Source organism: Ailuropoda melanoleuca, chromosome 8 (genome assembly GCF_002007445.2).
Source record: "Ailuropoda melanoleuca isolate Jingjing chromosome 8, ASM200744v2, whole genome shotgun sequence".
Classification (NCBI taxonomy): Eukaryota; Metazoa; Chordata; class Mammalia; order Carnivora; family Ursidae; genus Ailuropoda; species Ailuropoda melanoleuca.
In genome coordinates, this window is record NC_048225.1 from 11,750,951 (window position 1) to 11,772,386 (window position 21,436).

The window sequence follows — 21,436 nt, forward strand, 5'->3', positions numbered from 1 at the left end:
CTCTATATTCACTATGGCACTCAGCGTTGAGTTGAGTCACAGAGCAACTCCATTTGACACTGGAAGTAAAGGTAGAAGGACTTACGACCTTGGTTTCTCTTATAAAATGGTCATTTCGTAAGAAACATTTGCTGGGCATTAGCCATCACAGACACTCCTAAAGAGTTAGCCCCTCCAAGTTGCTTACAGTCCCACAGAACCTATAGAATCTAGTTCCAGAAAAAGTTTGTAGTGAGGCTTTGGTATAGGGGCATTTCTGTGCATCAATATTCTTTAAAATGTAGTGAAACAAATAGGAACACACATGAAAATTTTGCTTTCAAATGTAATGGTCATTCCTTAGGTTAAGTTTTGAAAGTTAACTCAACTGTCCTTCTGCTACCCTCTCCGTTTTGTTAGTTTATTAAGCTTCAAATCACTGTCATTGGGCAAGCAGTGAACATGCAAAAATTATTTTATATTTTTCTTTCTCCTTCTCTATCATCTTTAAATCCACAATATCTCAATCCAACTGACATCAGTAAATCCAGTCTGTCCCAACTTTTCTCTAAAACTCCTAAAACTATTTGAATGAGGTGTTGAGCAGCTGTCAGTTGTGGATTTGAAAATAAAAAAGACCCTGGAAATTGTACGTTCAGTATAAAAAGATTAGGTGAAGCAATTCAGAATGTTTAAGGACTTTAAATCAAGTTAAAAGCAGTAACTATGGCCAGACCTCATGAAACTCCGCTTAAGAGTCGCATTAACCTGGCAGTCAAAACTATTTAAAATGAATAATGTTTTTTTCACATTTCACTCACTTTCAGTATCCACAAAAAAAAAAAAAAAGATAACAGTGTGAATTGGCATACAGCAATATGGTCACGTAAGAGTAACCTTCAAGATTTAGCATCCTAAGGACAAAGCAAGAGTTATTAATTTATGGTCTTGAAGAGCTCTATCCCTCTGAGGCCAAAAGGGGTAATTCCTCAAATAAAGAAAGGACAATCGGATATTCCAGAAGCTTTCCAACATGAAAACCAAGAGAAAAGTCAAGAAAAATGTGCAATTTGGGTGCCCACACTAGCTGAGTCCAAGATCCAAGAAGAATCTACTGAATGTGGGGTGAATGTCAATGTCTTAACCCAAGGCCTCCTCCAACCCCCTCTCTCACCAGTTAATGCTATGGAATGAGCATGAGAATTTGGCTTCTGAATTTTAAGTGTAGAGCTCTGCTTTCCAAGATGGTAGCCCCTAGCCGTATGAGGCTATTTAAGTTTAAATTCATTAAAATGAAATAGGATTGAGAAGTCAGTTCTTCAGTGGGCAGGATAGATCGAGACTATTTCCATCACCACAGAAAGTTCTATCGAAAAGCGCTGGAGATGCATGGCTAGAGAAAAGATGCTTGAGATGCTAGACTCCCCAGCCCAGCTCTAGTTTCAGAGCTCCCTGGCTAACCTGAGCTATGTTCTGATCATTCTACCTGCAGGAGAAGAGCCGTCATCTCCTCAAGGTGACACGCAAAACTTCCACCAGGATGTATCTTTCACCTGGGAGAGTTCAGGCAACGCAGACCACAACTCAGCAGGTTGCCATATTAGGCCTGAGCCACACTCTCACCACTCAACTGCCAATCAGAATGCTCCCACACATCAATTTAATTTGTGACCCCCTGCCAGCTAATATGTGCTAAGGAACCATGCACGGTCTTTCTGGACTTCACACAGCATGTTGAAAACGAGGGTGGCAAACATTAATCTACCAAAAGAAAAGGCGCTGCCGTGAAGCTGACCTAGATTCTTCCTGCCGTCCTGGAAGTGCTCCCTGTGCTCCACTAGGATTTGTTTTTGTTGTCTGGTGCTAGTTGTTAAAGAGGCGCACTTCCAGAAAAACAGCAGCCATCTATCTTCCCTCGGTGCTTACGCCTGCCAAAGCTGTCACTCATTACATGAAATGCAAGGACAGTTGTGAAGTTCATTAATTTGCTCTTTATTCAACACCACAACCTCAAGAATCTTAATTAAACATTTTAAGTAATACGGACAGGCTGAACAGGCTCTCAACAACTCCCTATACCATGGTTAAAGGCACAGTTTGCTGTACTGGGGTACGACACTGAGAACTGATCTCATTGTCCAACATTCTAGTCCAAAAGATGGAAACTCTATTCAGTGTGGCCACATCCTAGCTCTGTGACTGGGCTAAGTTATTACCTGCCTAATTTCATTCTTCTAGACCCTCCTCCCCAGAGTTCATTCACTTCCAAGATGACCCTCCCCTTCTCCCCTTCATGACTCTTCAACCATTTAGATAACAGACTCCCATCCCACATCAACCCCGCCTATCTCACACCTACAACATTATACTCCTGTCCTCTGACTCATCCTTCCTGGGGTTCATCCACTGCCTTATCCTGTCCCCGAAAAACACACATTCCTTAAGGTTCTACCTGGAGGATCTCCCATGTGCTCATCTCTAGCGCCTAACTCACTGCTGGGCACACATTCACTCACCCATCACCTAGGTAAATGAATCACTGCATAATGTAGAACTTCAGCTATCAACTCTTTACAGATGGCTTTCAAATCTGCATCCCTATCTCTGCTCCCCACTTCTCTTCTAAACCCTAGGACCACATTTAAAACCACCTTTAAAGTAGTTTCACCATGTTCTAATAGTAAGTCAAGTTTAACATATCCCAAAACCAAGCTCATTGACTTTCCTTATTAAACCCATTGCTTGATAGCTTTATTTCTGTTCATTGGAATAGCTGTTCTCTTAAGCTACTCAAGTTCAAACACCAAAGCACACCTTCACTTCTAGTCTTTATTGGCTCTCAAACCCAATTTCTGGTCAGCCATCAAATCCAGTCAATTCTACACCCATTCTTCCTCCATTGCCCTAGTTCAAGTTTTCATGAAGTCGTATTGAACTATTATACCACCAACCCATCTCTCATTTCTAATCTATGCACAAACCATTGCCAGATTCACATTCCTAAAGCACCAATATGGTGTCACCTCACTGCTCAAAATCCCTTCGGTAGTTCCCAATGACCTCCTGAATTAAATCTAAATTTGGCATTCAAAGGTTTTCCGCAATCTGGCACCAGCTATCTTTCCGTAAATCCCATCTCACACTCCGTCTTAGCTTTCCTACCTGTAAACCTTGATTCATGTGGTTCTCCCTCAACCTGCAATATCCTTTCTTCTCACCTCTTTCTTCCCCCCATTTTCAAGACTTGGTTTAAATGCAGAGCCTTCTGCACTCCAACTCCCTGCCTGCTCCCTCTCCTATGTGCCCCAATGGAAAGACAGAGAGGACAGTGATCTGAAATCTCAACTCCTTCTCCAGTTCTTTGCTGTGGCCACCTTCACCCCTTCAGGAGCCCCACAGAGAATATAAAGAGAGGAAAGACAAGACAAAGGAGTATTCCTTGTGACTGCCCATGGCTTTGGCTTTGGCCTCACTCCTGATGTGCTCTCAGTAAACTGGGTGTCATTCTCTCCAGCCTTGTTTTGAACCTGAGGGACTCATTCTGTTTACGCCAGTGGTTTTCACGTCTTTTTCAAAAACCACTTATTTCAAAGAGAATCCTTCAGTGATCCAATATATAAATGTGGAGAATCTCTTGCTGAAATGGTAGAGTGCTTGGGAACTAACACCAGGTAAATGTTATAAAATGAATGAACTCTGATCAGTTATTCTTTTATAAGTAGATTATATATTCACTTTTTTTAAAAAAGTCTACCCTTTTCTTGCTCCTTTAGTTCATGAAAAGTTCAGGTCATAATCTTCAAGGTGATGACCTCATTTTAAAAAATCCTAAAACCTTGAAAAATATTCTATTAAAGCATAACTCTGTACATACTCACCTTGTGAAACAAGGATAAAAAGATGTAATCATAGGGGCGCCTGGGTGGCACAGCGGTTAAGCGTCTGCCTTCGGCTCAAGGGCGTGATCCCGGCGTTATGGGATCGAGCCCCACATCAGGCTCCTCTGCTATGAGCCTGCTTCTTCCTCTCCCACTCCCCCTGCTTGTGTTCCCTCTCTCTCTGGCTGTCTCTCTCTCTCTCAAATAAATAAATAAAAATCTTAAAAAAAAAAAAAAAAGAAGAAGCAGCAGCCAGAATTTCATTTAAAAAAAAAAAAGATGTAATCATAGAAAACTAATATGAAAATGGAAGATCAGTTTTGGTTAAAAAAAAAAAAAGGTGAAAGGAAGTTCTGCTACTACTTTAGCCTGAAAGAGTAACTTTCTAGACCTGATTCATGCTACAGCATGAATGGAATATAACACTTGAGGAATAACATTTCAAGAGGAAAAGAAAACTGAACGGGGTGGTTATTTAAAGAATCATCAACTTGTTTTCATGCAAATGACCAGAATAATGAAATAAGCAATCCTGCCAACAGGACCTAGAAGCAATTGCTTTTAAATAGGATGCTTGAAGCATTAACCACCTAATTCTAGAAGAAATTGATTAACTAATCTCTTCTTTTCCATGAGTAATACCAATCATATACTATACGTTAACGCACTGACAAAATTTGTATTTCAAAGATATAATTTTTCTTGAATATTGCTATCAAATCATTTACTTGACAGTAGGTCATCCTGATAAAGATATATTTACCACGATTTACGATGGAAAGGAAGGGTTTAATGACCACAACTTGAGGGATTCCTGAGAAGGCAGTCCCTGAAGAAACGTCTACCCAGAAAGGGGGGGGGAAATGGCACACAACAGAAATCAAGGCAGATACGTGATTCCACTCAAAAGCCCAACTAATTGCAATAATCCACCCACAATGCCTCAGAAATGTGAGCTGTGTAACCTAAGACAATACAGAGCTATATAGCTACAAGGGAAGCATCGATAAAATGTTGTGATTCTCCATAATTCAAAGCATTTAAAGCACCAAACACAGACTAGGCTGGATGCACGCCTTAGGCAGGGAGAAGAGAAGTCTAAATGGATGGATGTGAATACGAAGGAACACTTTAGAAACAGACCATAAAAAACAAGTTATGATAGGTCCTCCTCCCCCTCCCAATACTGTCAGGAAGTGAGAGTTATTGAACACGCATCGCTTATGACAGTGAGAAAAAAGGCTGGCCATCCCCTCCCCCTAAAAACGCCTTTACAAGGTCACAGATATATCAGTGTCATAAATGCATTTAAAAAATATTACAGCAATAAACTCCGGTTAGAGTGGGTTCCACCTTTATGTTCACAGGAAAGAACAAACTCCAAACTTCTCCTAAATTAAAAGGTGATGTTAGCAAACTCTCTTCTCCCTCAGCCTACATATGAGATCTCTCCCATCTTCCCCATCAGGCCTACAGGAAACTGGTTTAAAACTAGATCCGCCATAGGCAAATAAGCTTAATTTTGCCACACTTTAGCACCAACCACAGACTCTCACAAACAGTGGGAGCATCTTCAAAAGACAGACTGCCTTACCCATCTCTTTTTTTTTAAGCGCGGCAACAAGTCATTTCTCATCTTTGATCTGACTACCGAGATCTATTTTTTGATCCTGTAGCCACTGACTCCACATATTTCTTTATTACGTACAAGAAAAACTGTTACCCTGAGGTTTAAATTTCCCTAAGTTCACCATGCCTCTCCTGAGGACATAGATCCATTTTAAGACAAGACTCTCAGGAAAACGGAGGTAAGGAGGGGCAGATGGCCTCAGAGAGAAGTTTCTTGGTTTGTTGCCTCAACTATACAGTGCCAACACAACATGACAATGACTCAAAGTCCAGCCATCCCCGGACTGTGAAGTGATTAAATAAATGGAAAGAGATTCTCTTCTCTGAGCTAAATCTCTCCAACAATTGCCCAATAACCAAGTATGAACAAACACACTAGACGTCAGTCCTTCGGGCTGTGAAAAAGTCAAGCACATTGATAGCTCTCCACCCCTTATGAGAGAACAAACAACTTCTGCTAAGAATTCTCATTCTGAAAGCTGATAATAAGATAACCCGTAAGCGAAATTCATAAACACAAAGGTCTCGTGCAAATCATATACCCCAACCACCAGTATTCATAACAAAGGCGAAAAGACAGGCTGTGTACATATTGGAAATCAGATAGTATAAGAAGAGTGAGTGAACAAAAAACTTTTGGTCAGAGAGTGCAACGTTTCTGTTGGTGGAAACAACCAGACAAATATAAAATGCACAGGTGTATAGAAAGAACTAGGGCCAATTCCGAGAAGCACGTTTAACAGGATGGAAGAAACTAAGTCAGATAAAGCCCTTTAGGGAAGTCCAGAAGAAAGGCACAAAGAAAAGGTACTAACCGGGGTGCCTGGGGGGCACAGTCGCTTAAGCGTTAGACTCTTGATTTCCACTCAGGGCATGATCTCAGGGTCCTGGGATTGAGCCCCACATCGGGCTCCATGTGGAGTCTGCTTGAGATTCTCTCCCTCTGCCTCTGCCCCTCCCACTTGTGCTTTCTCTCTCTCTCTCTCTCAAATAAATAAATAAAATCTTTAAAAAAAATTTATTTAAAAAAGCACCTAACCAACCTGAGAGGCCATAGCAATTTTCCCTGAGGAATCAGTGCTTGAAGTAGATTCCAAAAGTCCTGTTAGAATCGGCCATATCAGACCTATCAGGAGGAAGGGGGAACATATAAAAAAACAGAAAGGCCTGAGAGCATGGCATATCCAAGACACGTTTACTTTGGTAAAGCAAAGAACATGGCGGGTAACACCTACACCCAGTCCTAAGAAAAAGAACATGGTGTGTGTGACTGGCATGAAATGAACTGGAGAAGAAGACAGAATGTGATGAAGGGCACTGTAGGCCACATTGAAAGAGTCTCAGCTTTGTCCTCAAGGTGCCAAGAAGACATTTGAAGACTATAAGCATGAAAGTGACAATTGAATGTGTGTTTTACAAAGACCAGTGTTAGGGATGCATTACAAGGGCCAAGACTAGAAGTAAATGGACAAATTAAGGGGCACTCTATGAGTGTGCGACTACTTTCCTCATCTGTAAAACAAGGATAAGGGTAAACTAAGGCAGGGTTAGTGAGAAGAGTGAATGCAAGAGATAAGCAAGACTTAGTAACTAACAGAGAGGCATAGGATGAGGAAGTACTTGAAGATGTCTCCCTGATTGATTAAACGCTTGGGGTAGATGGTGGTACACTTCCTCAGGATAGGAAACAAGGACAGAGGGAGGTTTCGGACACCTTGAATTTTAGAAAAATATAATGAAGTGTTTAGAAGTACAGATATTGAAGACAGACCTGATTCTGCCACTTATTACTTATGCCTCTTGGACAAGGGGCCTATCATCCTCTCCGCTCCCTCATCTGTAAAATACAGTAAGAGAGGTCACACTCGCAGGGTGATACTCGGGATTAAATGAGGTCACGAATGAAAACACTAAAGGAATGATAGTTGCTGCTTGTCATTAATATTTTTTGAGCTAACTGTGGAACCCCTAGACCGAGATATCTGGTAGGCAGTTTTAGAACATGGTCTGATGTTTAGATGCAAAAGGCTGTGTACTTTACAGTAAGTAAGTACACCAAACTGGGAGGGGGAAGTGGGAAGAATGGGGGCATTGAGGCTTGAGATACAGATTTGCCAATTTGCTGGATGAAAAGAAGAGTCAAGAAAGACTGATGAGGAACAGGGCAAGCCATGGTTATTAAACATCACAGACACACACTGCATTATATGGAAAGGGGCAGTCCCTATTTTGCTTCAAGTAACTTGGTGAATTAAATGAAAAAACAGATACAGAATTCTTCCAGCGACCCAAAGAGAATTATTACCCTGAAAGAAAGAAATGAAAGACACGTAAAGATAGTTAAAAAAAAAAAAAAAGGCTTCTAAGTAAAATAAAGCCAAATGGGGGTAAATCATCAAAATAAATATGAGACCCAAGGATTTTCCAAATAAGGAGAAGGAGTATAGGCAGATGTTAACATAGCTTGTGGGAAAGTATTTTTAAAAAAAAAAACCAAAAAACAAAAAACTACCATTATTTTTTCAAAAGGAAAACCAGGAAGGCTCTATAAGAAAGGAGTGAACGCGGCTCCTAATGGAAGGTAGGTGGGAATGTGCCAGAGAGCACAGACAAGGGAATAAGACTCTTTTATGTAGTTTTGATTTTTTAAGCCATATTAATGATTTATATGTTCAAAAGATATAATTAAATCGAGGCAAAGAAAAAAACTAAAATTGAATATAAACTGAAACAAATGATCTTTAACTATGTATTTATAAATATAATTGATCATACACACAGAAAAGGAACTAACTTGTGAACTTGTAAACATAGCACTCCATCTATCCTCCGTGGGATCTATTTTAAAGGCAAAAAGATGGCAAAAAGTCTTGAACTTTATTTGATAGGTTTGCTGTCTACAGTGGTCTTGGTAGAGTAATTTCAAAAATGTTTTCTATTAATTATAAGACATTAGCATGGCTGAGAACCAAGGTTCTCACCACAGTAAAAGAAAGATACAAACAAGGAACAGGAGGAGGAAAAGAACACTGGAGTATTAGACTGGAATTGATAAATACAGAAAGAGAGGGACAAAGATAGACAATTTACATATATGTAATTTATATGTATAAAGTTATATATAAACATGTACAAAAATATTATTTAATAATTAAATGTTTATGTTAAAATTATAATATATAAATACATAAATAAATATATAAATTTATCATACATATATGTCCTAGTTCTGTCTGCTGAAACAAGAAGTCAATAGCAATGAGCACACCTCCTTGGTATCTAAACACCACTCCTCCACTGAAAGGAGTCAGGACTTCTTGGAGAAATAGCTGATTCCAGGTCTGGGGCAGGGAAAATACAAGGTGAAGCTTAGACATCTTCTTACAATAGAAAATAAGAAAGTACTTAGGGGCGCCTGGGTGGCACAGCGGTTAAGCGTCTGCCTTCGGCTCAGGGCGTGATCCCGGCGTTATGGGATCGAGCCCCACGTCAGGCTCCTCTGCTGTGAGCCTGCTTCTTCCTCTCCCACTCCTCCTGCTTGTGTTCCCTCTCTCGCTGGCTGTCTCTATCTCTGTCAAATAAATAAATAAAATCTTTAAAAAAAAAAAAAAAAGAAAATAAGAAAGTACTTAAAAATTAGAGATGTATCAAAAGGAAATGAGAGCCAGACCAAGGGGTTCCCACTGGCCAAATGTGACGTAATGAAATACAGCGCGCTGAATTTTTTTTTTTTTTAATCTATGAGTCTATTGTGATTTTCAAAAAGGAGGAGAGAAGGGAGAAGGGTAAGTCCTTCTTTATACAAGAATGCTTCTGCCCAGTGTAGAGAAATGACAGAATTAGAAAAATCACCATTTTGTAACCACCAGTATAATACTTGATTCAGACAAGGTTTATCAATGCTGCCAAACCACTAAGTGAAGTATTTTTAGGGAACAGCATGTTCAATCTCAAAATATCCCACAAATTACTGATTAATTACAAAGGAACAAAAATGGAGAATTCTGTAAATCCACCTAAACTAAGTAACTAAACTTTTATCGTCAAACAAGGAATCAAATGTAGTTACTGCTAATGGGCCAGACTGAGGTAAGACTACCAGAAAGTGACAACAGCTATGCAGTGCTCTTGACTATGACTGTAATCTGAATCAAACAATAGGGAAATGACCAATCTGTAGAACTGTGGGACATTCTCCAAAATATCGCTCTAGACTGAACAAAATGTCAACACCATCAGAGACACCCCCCACTCCTTAAAAAAAAAAAAAAAAGGGGGAGGGCAAAGGAATGCTTCTAGATTAAAAAAAAAAAAAAGGGGGNAAAGAGGGATGTGAAAACCAAATCCAGTGTACGATCTTCTCTCCGATGGATTCTGGATCAGGGAGGACAAAGAAACACATATGAAGAGTATTAATGGAACAACCAGGGAGATTTGAATATGGACTAGATATTAGATACTATTACTGAATCAGCATTAAACTTCTTGAACGTGATAATGGCACTGAGGTTATGCAGGAAAATGTCCTTATTCTCAGGAGTAGGAGCAAGGTGCCGAAGGACTCAAGGGCAAAGTGCCACTATGCCCGCAACCTGCTTTCACGTGGTTCAGCAAAAAAAAAGAAAAAAGATATGTGAGTATACATGACTTAGAGAGCTAAATAAAGCAAATGGACAAAACGCTAACACTTGCTGAATCCAGGTAAGGGGTTAACAAGCATTCATGATACTTTTAACTTTCCTGTGGTTTTAAATTTTTTCCAAAATAAAAGTTAAGCAAAAATAGACTACAACCTTCTGGACGACAGAGCCCAACCTACCCAACTATGAATGTGCCTAATTCAATGTCTGGTATAAAGGCAGATAACTCATTTTAAAAATAATTTTTAAATTCTCCTTTTTCTACCAAATGCCTTATGGGTTAGTACAGAAAATACCAAGTTCTTGATTTAAATAGAGTATATAACCTATAAGAGGTTGAGTAAAATAATAAAGTCCTGTCTGTGTTTTAAAGCCCCCAAATTTGAGGTTATAATCACGGCCAGTTTCTCCAAGGAGACGGGATGATTTCATCTACTTCCAAAGAACGTTCGATTCCAGGTGGGATTTTACTGCCAACCACTTTGTTCTCCAGTCTCACCTTAAAGAGAGCTGAGTACATCCTGAATTAATCCTTTCAGCATAGTATTTCTCAGTATTCCCAAACATGATCACAGTAGCAGTCGTAGCCAGAGCCATAGCCCCTATCTGTAAGGAGTGGCTGTTTTCCTGAGAGCCTACATGTAAAATACTTTGTTCTCGAGTACGTTCATACATATGATCTTATTTTATTTTTTAATACCCTGTAAGGTAGGTTGTTTTTGCTGTTTTTAACTTATGACTAAAGCACTAGGTTTTACTACTCTGTAACCTAAACTGGGTATTCCGCTTGCCAACCTGGCCCAGAGATGGAAGAGATTTGCTTCAGAAAGAGGAACCGAATGGGGCACCTGGGTGGCGCAGTCGTTAAGCCTCTGCCTTCCGCTCAGGGCGTGATCCCAGCGTTCTGGGATCGAGCCCCACATCAGGCTTCTCCGCTGGGAGCCTGCTTCTTCCTCTCCCACTCCCCTGCTTGTGTTCCCTCTCTTGCTGGCTGTCTCTCTCTGTCAAATAAATAAATAAAATCTTAAAAAAANAAAATAAATAAAATCTTAAAAAAAAAAAAAAGAGGAACCAAACAGCAACTAACATTCATGTGATTACTAACAAAACTAAAAGAAAAGAGACAGAGGTCTCTTCACGAGGATGTGTGCTCACAAGATACGCACAAGGAAAAGTGAAGTTCAGTGTCATTTAAGCTAATCTGTACTTGAACCTTTTAAGAGATAAAACCATTTGAGCAGTAATTTAGTACTAAATTAACTTGGGTTTTTTTTTCTCCCGATCTATGAGGTTTTCATTGTTTAAGTAAGGGTTTCTTCAAGAGGAATGAAGCGATGCTCCTCTCCTATTCAGAAGACAGAATCAAGCTGGTGACTAGTAGTAACGTCTGGGTGGTGTGGCTTATCACAGGTATATCCATCCAGCAAAGAGCCACTACGTACCACATTTGGACATCCACCCTTTTCCCCAAGACTGCCCCCAAATACTCCATAATAATCAAGTGTTTTCATATCACCGAATTATCATGCTATATAATCTTCTACTAGCAAGCTCTGAACTCAGCAAGGGAAGGATGCCAGACCAAAAAAATAAATAAATAAATAAGGGAAAAATGGTGGCAGATAATATTACCAGATAAAGGCTTTGAAAAGATCCTTAAGATAACAAGATTAGCAGTTAGACTGAGAAACAAAGGGCTTCATGCTTTTCTTAAGCCAGTGACAAAGCACCCTCTATGTGGGCAACAAAAATGCGACCCCTCCTGACTGCGCTTAGTTAGGCAGCACGGCCCCCAAGTGAAAGCTCTTCAAAAAGCGGGCTAGGGTTTTAGCACACTGTCCTTCCGGCTCCCCAGGTAGGTACTTCTTGGTCACGAGACATTCTGAACATGAGCACCAAACACTCTTCTATGGTGGTCTGTCTTTCGGATCATCTGCAGAGGGCTACGTCTCATTGATGCCAAGTCTCCCAGAATTCTGAAGTCTTCCTACTCTGAAGACTCGACTTGTTGTCTGAAAGCCTTACGGTGCCGGCGTGTAATGTGTTAAGTCAATCACACCATTTTCATGCTGTAGTAAGTGCCCATATACGAACCCATCCTACCAAATACAGTCGGCACTCCAATGCTGAAAATTTTCATTAAAATAAATGGTCACGATACCTGCACACTGAAGCTTATTGTAAAGAAACATACCCATGTATATACCTGTAAAGCAGAAAAAGAAAGGTCTGTGTCAGGGTAGAGTTTAGATTAGATAAGCCCATGTTAGTGAAACTGAAGATAGAAAGGGAAGATGCTTATTCGCAAGGTAGGCAGAAGAATCAGCAGGACTCCACCTAGAAACCAAAACAGTCAAGTGAAAAACAGGTAAGAAAGCAGTTTCATGCAAAGACAACCAACTGAAGGCTGACAGCAGAACCCCTTTCTTCCTCCGTTCAACGGAAAATCATCTATCTTCCAGTCCCACCAGGACCGGGCTGGAAAAGCAGCAAGAAACGGGGGCAACTAGAGAGGAAGGAACAACCTAAAGACAGAACAGGGTGGACTGCGAATCGGATGCAAGAAGCAAGAATCTGAGATTAGGTTTTCTGGAAGGGCAGTGTCAGGATCGCGTCCAGAAAAGAATCACAACACAGGTAGCTGGACTTACATCCTGACTAGCTGAGGCTGGGGTCAGGGGAATTGGCCGGGAAGCTTCTGCTAGTAAGACATGGTTTAGAGAGGACATTGAAGCTTCCAGAGAATGTCGTGGAGAAAAAAATCAGCCCCATTTTATTTCCGTCCAAGAATGAAAGCTAAAGAGGGAAAAAAAAGACTCCAAATTTCAGGGCCTTGGAGACCAGGGCAATGGTGGTGTCATTTGCAATAATGGAGACTTTGAGAAAAGTTGATACCTGTGGCAGAAAAGATGAAAGGTTCAGTTTCTGACATGTTAACTTTTACGTTAATCAGAGCCAAGCATCTAGTACAGACAATGGGAGAGATGGGGCTGGTGAACCCTTTGTTTGTAGGCAGGTTCCTCCCTGCTCCCCCCGGGACCTGGTAACTTAATTCCAATTTGACACTGCAGCGCAGTGCTGGATAGCTCAAGGGCGCCTACCTTGCCCAGGAAGGCTGCCAAGAGCAAGACACTTCTTCCAAGCATTTTAAAAGTCCATGTCACTGGAATATCATCTTCAAACACTGAGTAGCATTTAAATATATATCACAGTGCTTTCATTTCAAGCCTATTTAACATTTCTGAAATATCTAGATCAAAATGTTGGGTCAAATGACTCTATTCCAGTAAAATATCTACTAAAAGAAAAAATTTTCCCCACCCACCCCACATCCCTCTTAAGATAATCACCCCATTCAAGACACCTGTCAATCATAGCAGATTTTCTCAGTGCTGCTTTCCCTCAACCTTGCTGCCAAGTTGCTCTTTTGAGTAATAATAAAGGCCACATGTCACTTTTGCGGTGCATGTATATAAATACCTCCAGCTCCCTTTCTTGTAACCCTAGTTCAAGGCCAACTGCACCCAGGCTTTTGAGAACCAGCACTGGAAGATCTTCAAAGAGAAACTGCCCATTAACCACAACAGCAGCTGCTGGCTAGAGCCTGCAATTTAAATCTCTGAAAAAGAAACTGTGGCTTCTGAAATTTAAACAAGGAGGTGCCACTTGTAATTACAAACATTCCAGTGGGTCCCTTCCCTCATTGATGGTTTCCAAACAAAGGCTTTTTATTCAATTTTGGTGGCGCTCCCCAATGGAGGCATTCCTTCATGCTTTGCTGGTGCCGTGGCCAGCTCAGAAGAGGGGCGCAGGAGGCAGGTTATTACCTGGCCAGGAATGCCCAGACCCCTCAAAAGCATCTCATGTGTAATTACTTGTTTGGCTGGAAACCAAAAAACCAAATGCTTCAGATTTATAGTCCACATTAAATACATTTGCGAAAGAACCTCTTAACACACACACACACACACACACACACACACACACACACACACACCCCTTCACGTTTCACAAACCTTGGAAAATGGAACCAACCTATTTTCCCATACACGAAAGTTCAGAAATTAACCCTGAAGCATTTCAGCATTTCTAGCTGAAATTAAAAATTCCTATTTTAAATCAACAGGGCAAATATGGAGAAGTAAAAATAGTAACCTTTTTTCCCTGCCTACCACCCCGTACCCCCGTCCTACAAAAATAAGGCCTAAATACTTACAGCTTGTTGTTTGGGTTTCCCACACCAAAGGAGGCATTTTGTGATCACTTCGGTTACAGAATACAGGCTGAAATTAGCATTTAGCCAGTTTGAGACAAGAAAATGCATTTTTCTTTTAAGCCATAGATTCACAAAACGCAAAGGCATTTATACCACGGAGGCATTCAAAGATAAATACACGAACGAGGTATCTCACAGCCATCATACTAAAATAGCCTTGCCTACAGAAGTCCTCAGATGGAGAGCATTCATTATGAGAACAACTGGAAATGGCCCATCTCGCCATGGGTGCTTTCCATAGTGCGCCACAGTTGAGGGATTAGCTACAATTACGGCATATTTACACAACCATATTTACACAACAATAAAACTCATCTTATCCGATCCAAACAAAACCTTGCTCAAAATAAACCAAACCACACGAAAAGGTCTCGGGTGCAGGCAGTAATCGGCACTCTGGATTCTCTAGTTTCTGCCTCGGCTTTACGCCACTGTAATAAGCCTTCGCCCTACCTCAGTCAAGCACGGGTCCAGCCAACATTCTGTATTACCAGTCGAGAAAATGTACATTCAGTTCAGGATACTGTGATTATGGGGGGTGGGGGGCCGGATGTTAGAGAGAATCTTTCTAAAGTAAATTATGGAACAAATGACATGATGTCCAAGATTTGTTGAAACTCATCTGGGAAGCGGAGAAAGCATACAGAGGACAGACTGACCACGGTTGGATAATTTACCGAACTGGGTGATTGGACACAGGGTTAATGATGGCATTCTTACTTTGGCATATATTTGGAAATCTCCATAATAAAATGTAAAAATAAAGAAAATAACGATTGATGCAAAAAAAAAAAGTCATCTTGCAAAAATAATCTTTTTTGCTTTAAAAAATATCCTTCTCAGCTTTTTCTCTGCTTAAATGAAAAGGGACGAATACCTGGTAAGAAGAATCAAGATCTGTTCTTGTTCTTAACTTAAGGATTCTTCCTTTTTTTCCTTAGTTACATGGAACCAGTTCTACTGTTAATATTAATCCTTGAATAGACAAATCAAGAGCTGAAAAATCTAAAGCTGAGGCTCCTGGAGTCGAGTTTTCGCACATCTGACTTATTACAGTGACACAAATCCAAGAGCTCTCCCCTATGAAGGTGCTTTGGATGACATTCATGTTGTGACTGCCAAGTAAAGTCCAGAGGTTTCAGAATCATTTGTCAACACCAAAGACAACCTTACCAAGAACCAGTCCTTTTATCTCAGAGGTCACTCCTCTGATCCATGGGTTTATTACCTAGAACAACAATTAATCTTGCTGTCTTCACAATATAAACTAGGCCTAGCCAAGATATGGTGTGCCCATGATCCACATCCCTCACTGGGGCTTCCCCGCTGGGAGGTGGAACAGGTTTGCTAACTCTCCATCAAGGGACCTGGTCCCCATCCGGGCTGTGTAGCTGACTTAGCCTCAGTTCGATGGTCAGCAGGGTCCTTCCCTCTCCCGGCTTAGGCTGCCTCACTACAAAATAATGAGATTTCACCAGACATCTTTAACATCCTTCCCCTTACAATAATTCCACGATTATAAGAATCTCTAGTTCCTCAACAGGTAATAAGAAAAAGGAGCTTTGGTGTTAAAATGTGACATTTTCTATTACGTAGGTTTCAGTGTGAATATGAATAGTGTATTGGGTGAGTTTCATGTATATGTGCATATATATGTATATACGTGTGTATATATACATATTCGTATAAGTGCACATACATACTGACTGATACCATTAGGTACTTATATGGGACTAATTGCTTCCAACTCAAAGCAGCAAATTTTCAATTCTGCAACAGATGTCGCTGTGTGATTTCTCCTTTCTATGCTAGATTTTCAGTTAAAAATGCCCAGCATAATGGTCAGTACTACTCTTCCCAAGAAAGAGATACAGCATTTGACTCCTTAGGATTTATTTCTTATAAATTTTCTTCATATGCTGGTAAATTTCCATTCAAATCATAGCATAGATTAGTTTGGCCCAATTTAAGAGATCTCCCACATAAAAATAGGTCTTTTGTTAAGCACACACGCGCACGTGCACACACACACACCCATTTTTAAAATGTAAATTCTAAGGCCGATTAAGCATTAAAATGTCACATGCAAAAACCCAGAGAATGAGACAGTTTCTATTCACAGCAATATTATCAATTTTTTNGCGTGCACACACACACACACCCATTTTTAAAATGTAAATTCTAAGGCCGATTAGGCATTAAAATGTCACATGCAAAAACCCAGAGAATGAGACAGTTTCTATTCACAGCAATATTATCAATTTTTTAAAGCCTGAAAATCATTCAGCAATGCAGGCCAAGGAATTATAAAAATTCACTTATGTATGAAGCCAAAATGTATCAGGTGTGGGCAAAAGTCACAAAAAACTCCAAGAGCACCATTAACGATAATGAAAATTCTGGATTTCAGTTGTTACAGCATTTCTTTAAAAATAAATAGTAAGACTAATATTATAGTTTGCAAGATATCTTACCGATCTGACATTCTCTATCAACCACTTCTTGACATATGTCAAAAAAAAGTGACATCTCTTTCCCTTCAACCAGTATGTCCTCCAATGACCATCAGTCTCAACAGGTAGCTAGCACAGTCTTCTGTTGAAATTCAGAGCTAGGAGAAAGCATTTCAAAATCTCTCTTTTAGACCCAGGAACCTGTTACCTTCTGGGCTTTTAGAAGGAGTGGAGCGAGATGAGCAGTCAGGGAGTCCAGGACCGACTCTGTAAGACTATGAAGTCAGGAAGTGGGAGAGGAAGCGAAAGTGCCCTGCTTGTTGGCTTCTTCCCTGTCCCACTCCCCTTTACCAGGAGGGCCATTGGGGAAAACTGGATAAAGCATGTAACATCCATATGAATAAAGCTCTTTGTTCCAGAGAACTGCCTGCTCTTTTATTCCCCCCTTTTTCCGTATTTGTTCATTTCAAAAGATTGCTCAATGGGGCTCTTGTTCCTCCAAAATGTCCCAGGCAAATAATGCAAGCTTGTCTCGTCACACAAGTCACTAAATGAAGCCTTGTGCGTCTCCAGTGACACACTGTAAATATAAAGTGGCATTAATGAGGGATATTTTATCAAAGCTATCACAGACAAGTGCAAGTCCCTCCTGCGGCTATTCAATTTCATGCAGGGAAAGGCAACAATAGCAGGACGGCACTTTTTGTAAAGTCCGGGTCCCCAGTATACAAGCCCCAACAGGCCGAGACAAGCCGAACTCAGCCCCTGGGCTTCCCAGCACCCTCACAAATCCCACTCACCAGCCAACCTCTCTAATGCTAAAAAAAGGTAAGAGCGGAGCAATCAACCACCGGTTCACTGCGCGCACCATGCATGCACCTAAAATGTAACAGGCGTGATTTACACCCAGGAGGGAGTTTCCACAACCCCATTTCAGCTGCGTTTCATTAACATCCATTTAATCCACACACCACAGGAGGGATGGGAGATTTTCTCCAGGGGATAGATGGATTCAGTGGCAGAGGAAGACAGAACCAGGACCTACGGCTCGATGGCCCCAGATGGCTATCCCCGTCAGCATGTAAACGAAACACGCCTAATGAAGTTAGAAGGCAACACCAACAGGTTTCTCTAACCTGACAGTGGCACCTGGAGGCCTCTGGAGAAAGCTTAAGGGGAGAGGACTAAGGAAGCAAAGTCCCCCAGTGCCCTCCTGGAAGTCTCCTCTGGGTGCCCAGGACCCAGGGACTAGGCCAAGACCCCTTCCCAAAGCCATCACTAAAAATTGCGTAAGAGAAAAACAAGATTTAAAGAAAGTCATCTCACCCCCTCACTACAAATCAAACCCAATTACTTTCTAATTTGAACACAATCTGATAACCAGCGTACAAACAGGGATGTACACAAGAGCAAGAAGCTGCTTCCATGGTAACTGGCAACAGAATTTTCTTGTAGCTTTGACATGCACGGTTGAGTTCCAGACCGCTCCTTCCTGAGTCCGCATACATCCCTCGCTGGGAAGGCAACTTCTCACCGCGAGATAGTTACAAATATAGTACCGCTGCTACTACCCGGTGCCGTCAATGAACGGGCTTGACAGAGGAGGTATACTCTAACCCTGCTCTGCAGCCGAGCGGCATCGCACGACTCCCATTTTTAGTCAAAAGGCAATATCCCCGCCAGCGCTGTCACCCCCTTTTTTTGCAGCCAATACAAGTCTATTGTTGCCTCTATTATGCGCCAGTTACCGAGCCTTTACTCACGCTCACGTTTAACTGACACTGGCGCTTTTTTACAATGCAGCAGCATGAGGGATCTCTTTCAGGAACATTTTATTGAACCCATCCAGTCAGAGACATCACCCGAAATGAAGTTGTAACCATACCGGCATAGGCTGAACCCAATTATCTCGTAACTCATAAATTAAGAATTCACAGAGGAAAAACACATAAACAACATCCGGAGACAAGCAGTGGCATGGAAGAAAAAATCCTCAGCTCTGGAACTGAGCTGCTGCCAGATTCCCACCCCTGTACATCCCGATACGTTCCCCAAGCCAAGCTCCCTGGCAAGCCTGTTTGCGGGGGGAGGGGGGCGGGGGGGGCAGAAACCAACCCGGCATCCCCCAAATCCAAAGCTAGCACCCCCGACATCCCCGTTTCCTACAGCGTGTCTCCTGCGGTGTTTACGTAACTGTGTGTCCTCTAGCGTGTAAACAAAAGGCACAGCCCAAGCGGAGAGGCGCCCGGTGGAGGCACGGTGGCCCGAGTGCTGCGCCCGCCGCGGCCGGGGGCTCCGCAGGTGGGGGCTGAGCTCTCGGTGTCCTCCGCCACTTGTTGCTCGCGGGTCCTGCAGCTCCCAAGCTGCAAGGAGGGGCTTTGCAGGCGCCGAGCCCTGCCGCATCCCTTCCTGCACCTCCCGCCCCCCCCCCACGCGGGCCCCGTGCCTCCCGGTCCCGCTACCCGCCCGGAGCCCGCAGCGGGCGGCCGGGGGTGCGGGGATCGCCGCGCGGCCCTGGAGCGCGGCGGTGGCGGGAAGGGGAGGCAGGGTGCAGTACGGCCAGCCTCTCCGCTGGGGAAGAGCTCCGGCTCCCTTTTGTTAGCAAAAGCAAACACTGCCCTCTTCTTTCCCGACCGCGCCAACGCGCCCGGCACACGGGCAGCCACACATCGCGCTCCTGCCGAGTGCTCGGCGTCTTCGGGGAAGGCGCCGGGCGTGCAAAGCCGCCCCTGGGCAAATTCCCAAGACAGCTCCGCACACAGGGGGCGCCCGGAGGCCCGCAGGGTGCCCGCCTGGCCGCAGAGGCCGCGAACCTCCCTCCACCACCCTCGGGCTGAGGAAAAGGACGGGCAGCCTTTTAATCCGGCGTCCCCACTCGCGGCGGAGGACGCCGTGGGGCAAGAGGGCTGCGGGATCCCGGCTCCTTCCCGCAGAGGCGGCGACAGCAACCTCCCCCCACGCGGGGCCGGGCCTGAGGAACTTTCCCTGCCTGGAGTCGAGCCCGGGAGCCCCGCAGCCGAGAGGCGTGGGGGGGAGGTGCGGAGGGCAGCGATCGGGCTGGAGGGAGACACGAGGGGCGCGCGGTTCGGAGGACGGGGGGAGCAAGGCAGAGCGCGGGGAGAGCAGGAGCTACCAGACAAGTCTGGGGATGTCCTGTGGATCAGTGAGCAATCACGCTGGAGGCGGCTGCTAGTCAGCCATGGGAGGCTTGGGGGATAGAGATTTAGGGGGCCCGCTGGAGAGGTGGGGGCAAATGGGTAGCCCTGGGACGGGAGGACCTGCAAGTTAAGGGGACAACAGCGAGTTTGGGAGGGTCCGGAAGGTTGGGGGTGCCTTCCACCCATCCCCTTTTCCCATATTCTCGAACACCCGGGCCCCCCATTCTCACTCCTCTCCGCACCCCGCGCCAAACCGGGGAGAAAAGGTGTGGGTGCAGCCATCCCTAAGGGCTCCAATTCCCACCCAGATGGGCAAGGGGGAAGGGGCTCACCGATCCCTTCTGCCCCTTCCATCTCAGCCCTGAGTTTCCTCTCCACACTCCCTCCGATTCGGATTTAGGAAGTGGGGGAAGGTTGTCATGGAAACGTTTCCCCCTTCCACTGCTATGGCTACTGGGGTGCCTTAGGAGATTTTGAGGGCCAACCGGCCAGTGCCCACACCTACCTGTGGGGATCAGTGCCGCGGCGGAGAGGAGCAACAGCAGAAGCCGGAGTCGGAGCCCGGGAGGCGCCGCCGCCGCCGCCACCGCCGCCACCGCCGCCGCACACTGGGATCCGCTCGGCAGCACAGCACTCGCCATGTCGGGCACCTGCCTCAGACTGGCGGCGGTGGCTTCCTCCGGAGCCCGAGCGGACAACTAATGAGATGCTAATGACATGCACTGGGGGCGGAGTCCGGACCGACCAATCACAGTACCGCTAGCCCAACCCGGCTCTCGGAGGACTCGCCCCCTCCCCCACCCCGCCCCCTGGCGCTGGCGTTCTGCGGCGCGCCCGCGCCACCTAGGGGCGGGGCCAAGGGGAGGGGCGTATGCAAATGTGTTTATGTTAAAATTCGTTTTTGCTTCCCCGGGATCAAGGAAAAAGTGTTCTCATGGGCGCCTGGCTTGTGGGGGCTCGGGCTCCAGGGGGCGGGTCTCGCTTCCCGTACACCTATATTAGGAATGTATGTAGCAATCGTTATAGGCGACCGACGACTGGAGAATCTCCCTAGGAGGAGGCTCCCCTGCCCCGTACATTGAGTGCATCTGGCCTGGAAACCACACGTTGCAAATTTCCGTCACTCACCTTGCACCGAAGGAATAGATCTTTGGGAAACAGAAGCTGTTCGGGAGCGGAGAGTGAGAATGCAGGTCCCCGGATTGACAAAACAATCTGGGAGAAGTGCATGCGTGCTTTGCACGTCCGGCAGAGCGGGAGAGCCCGCTCAACAACCTAGCGGTAGACTTGGGCATAGTTGGGAGAAAGGAGCCCGAGTCGGGCTCTGGGATTTTCGAGTCAGTATCTTTGCGGTAGATTTTCCGGAAAGGTAGATCGGGGAGGGTAGGCTCGGCTCCCCAGCTTGCCGAAGGTTTCCTTCCTG

The 21,436-nt window shown here is 44.0% G+C and overlaps 1 protein-coding gene across 5 annotated transcripts in view; it reads right to left on the minus strand.

The window, feature by feature from the left end:
* CADM1 (cell adhesion molecule 1) overlaps positions 1-20,685 on the minus strand; it is a 321,733-nt gene extending 301,048 nt beyond the window's left edge. For 4 of the 5 annotated variants that reach the window (XM_034665807.1, XM_034665806.1, XM_034665804.1 and 1 more), the window contains exon 1: positions 20,519-20,685. In XM_034665807.1, the coding sequence (XP_034521698.1) occupies positions 20,519-20,654 (136 nt within the window). In that variant the 5' untranslated portion in view covers positions 20,655-20,685. The remainder of the gene's footprint in view (positions 1-20,518) is intronic. The other variant, XM_034665805.1, reaches the window with a different exon arrangement.
* Positions 20,686-21,436: the final 751 nt, after the last annotated feature.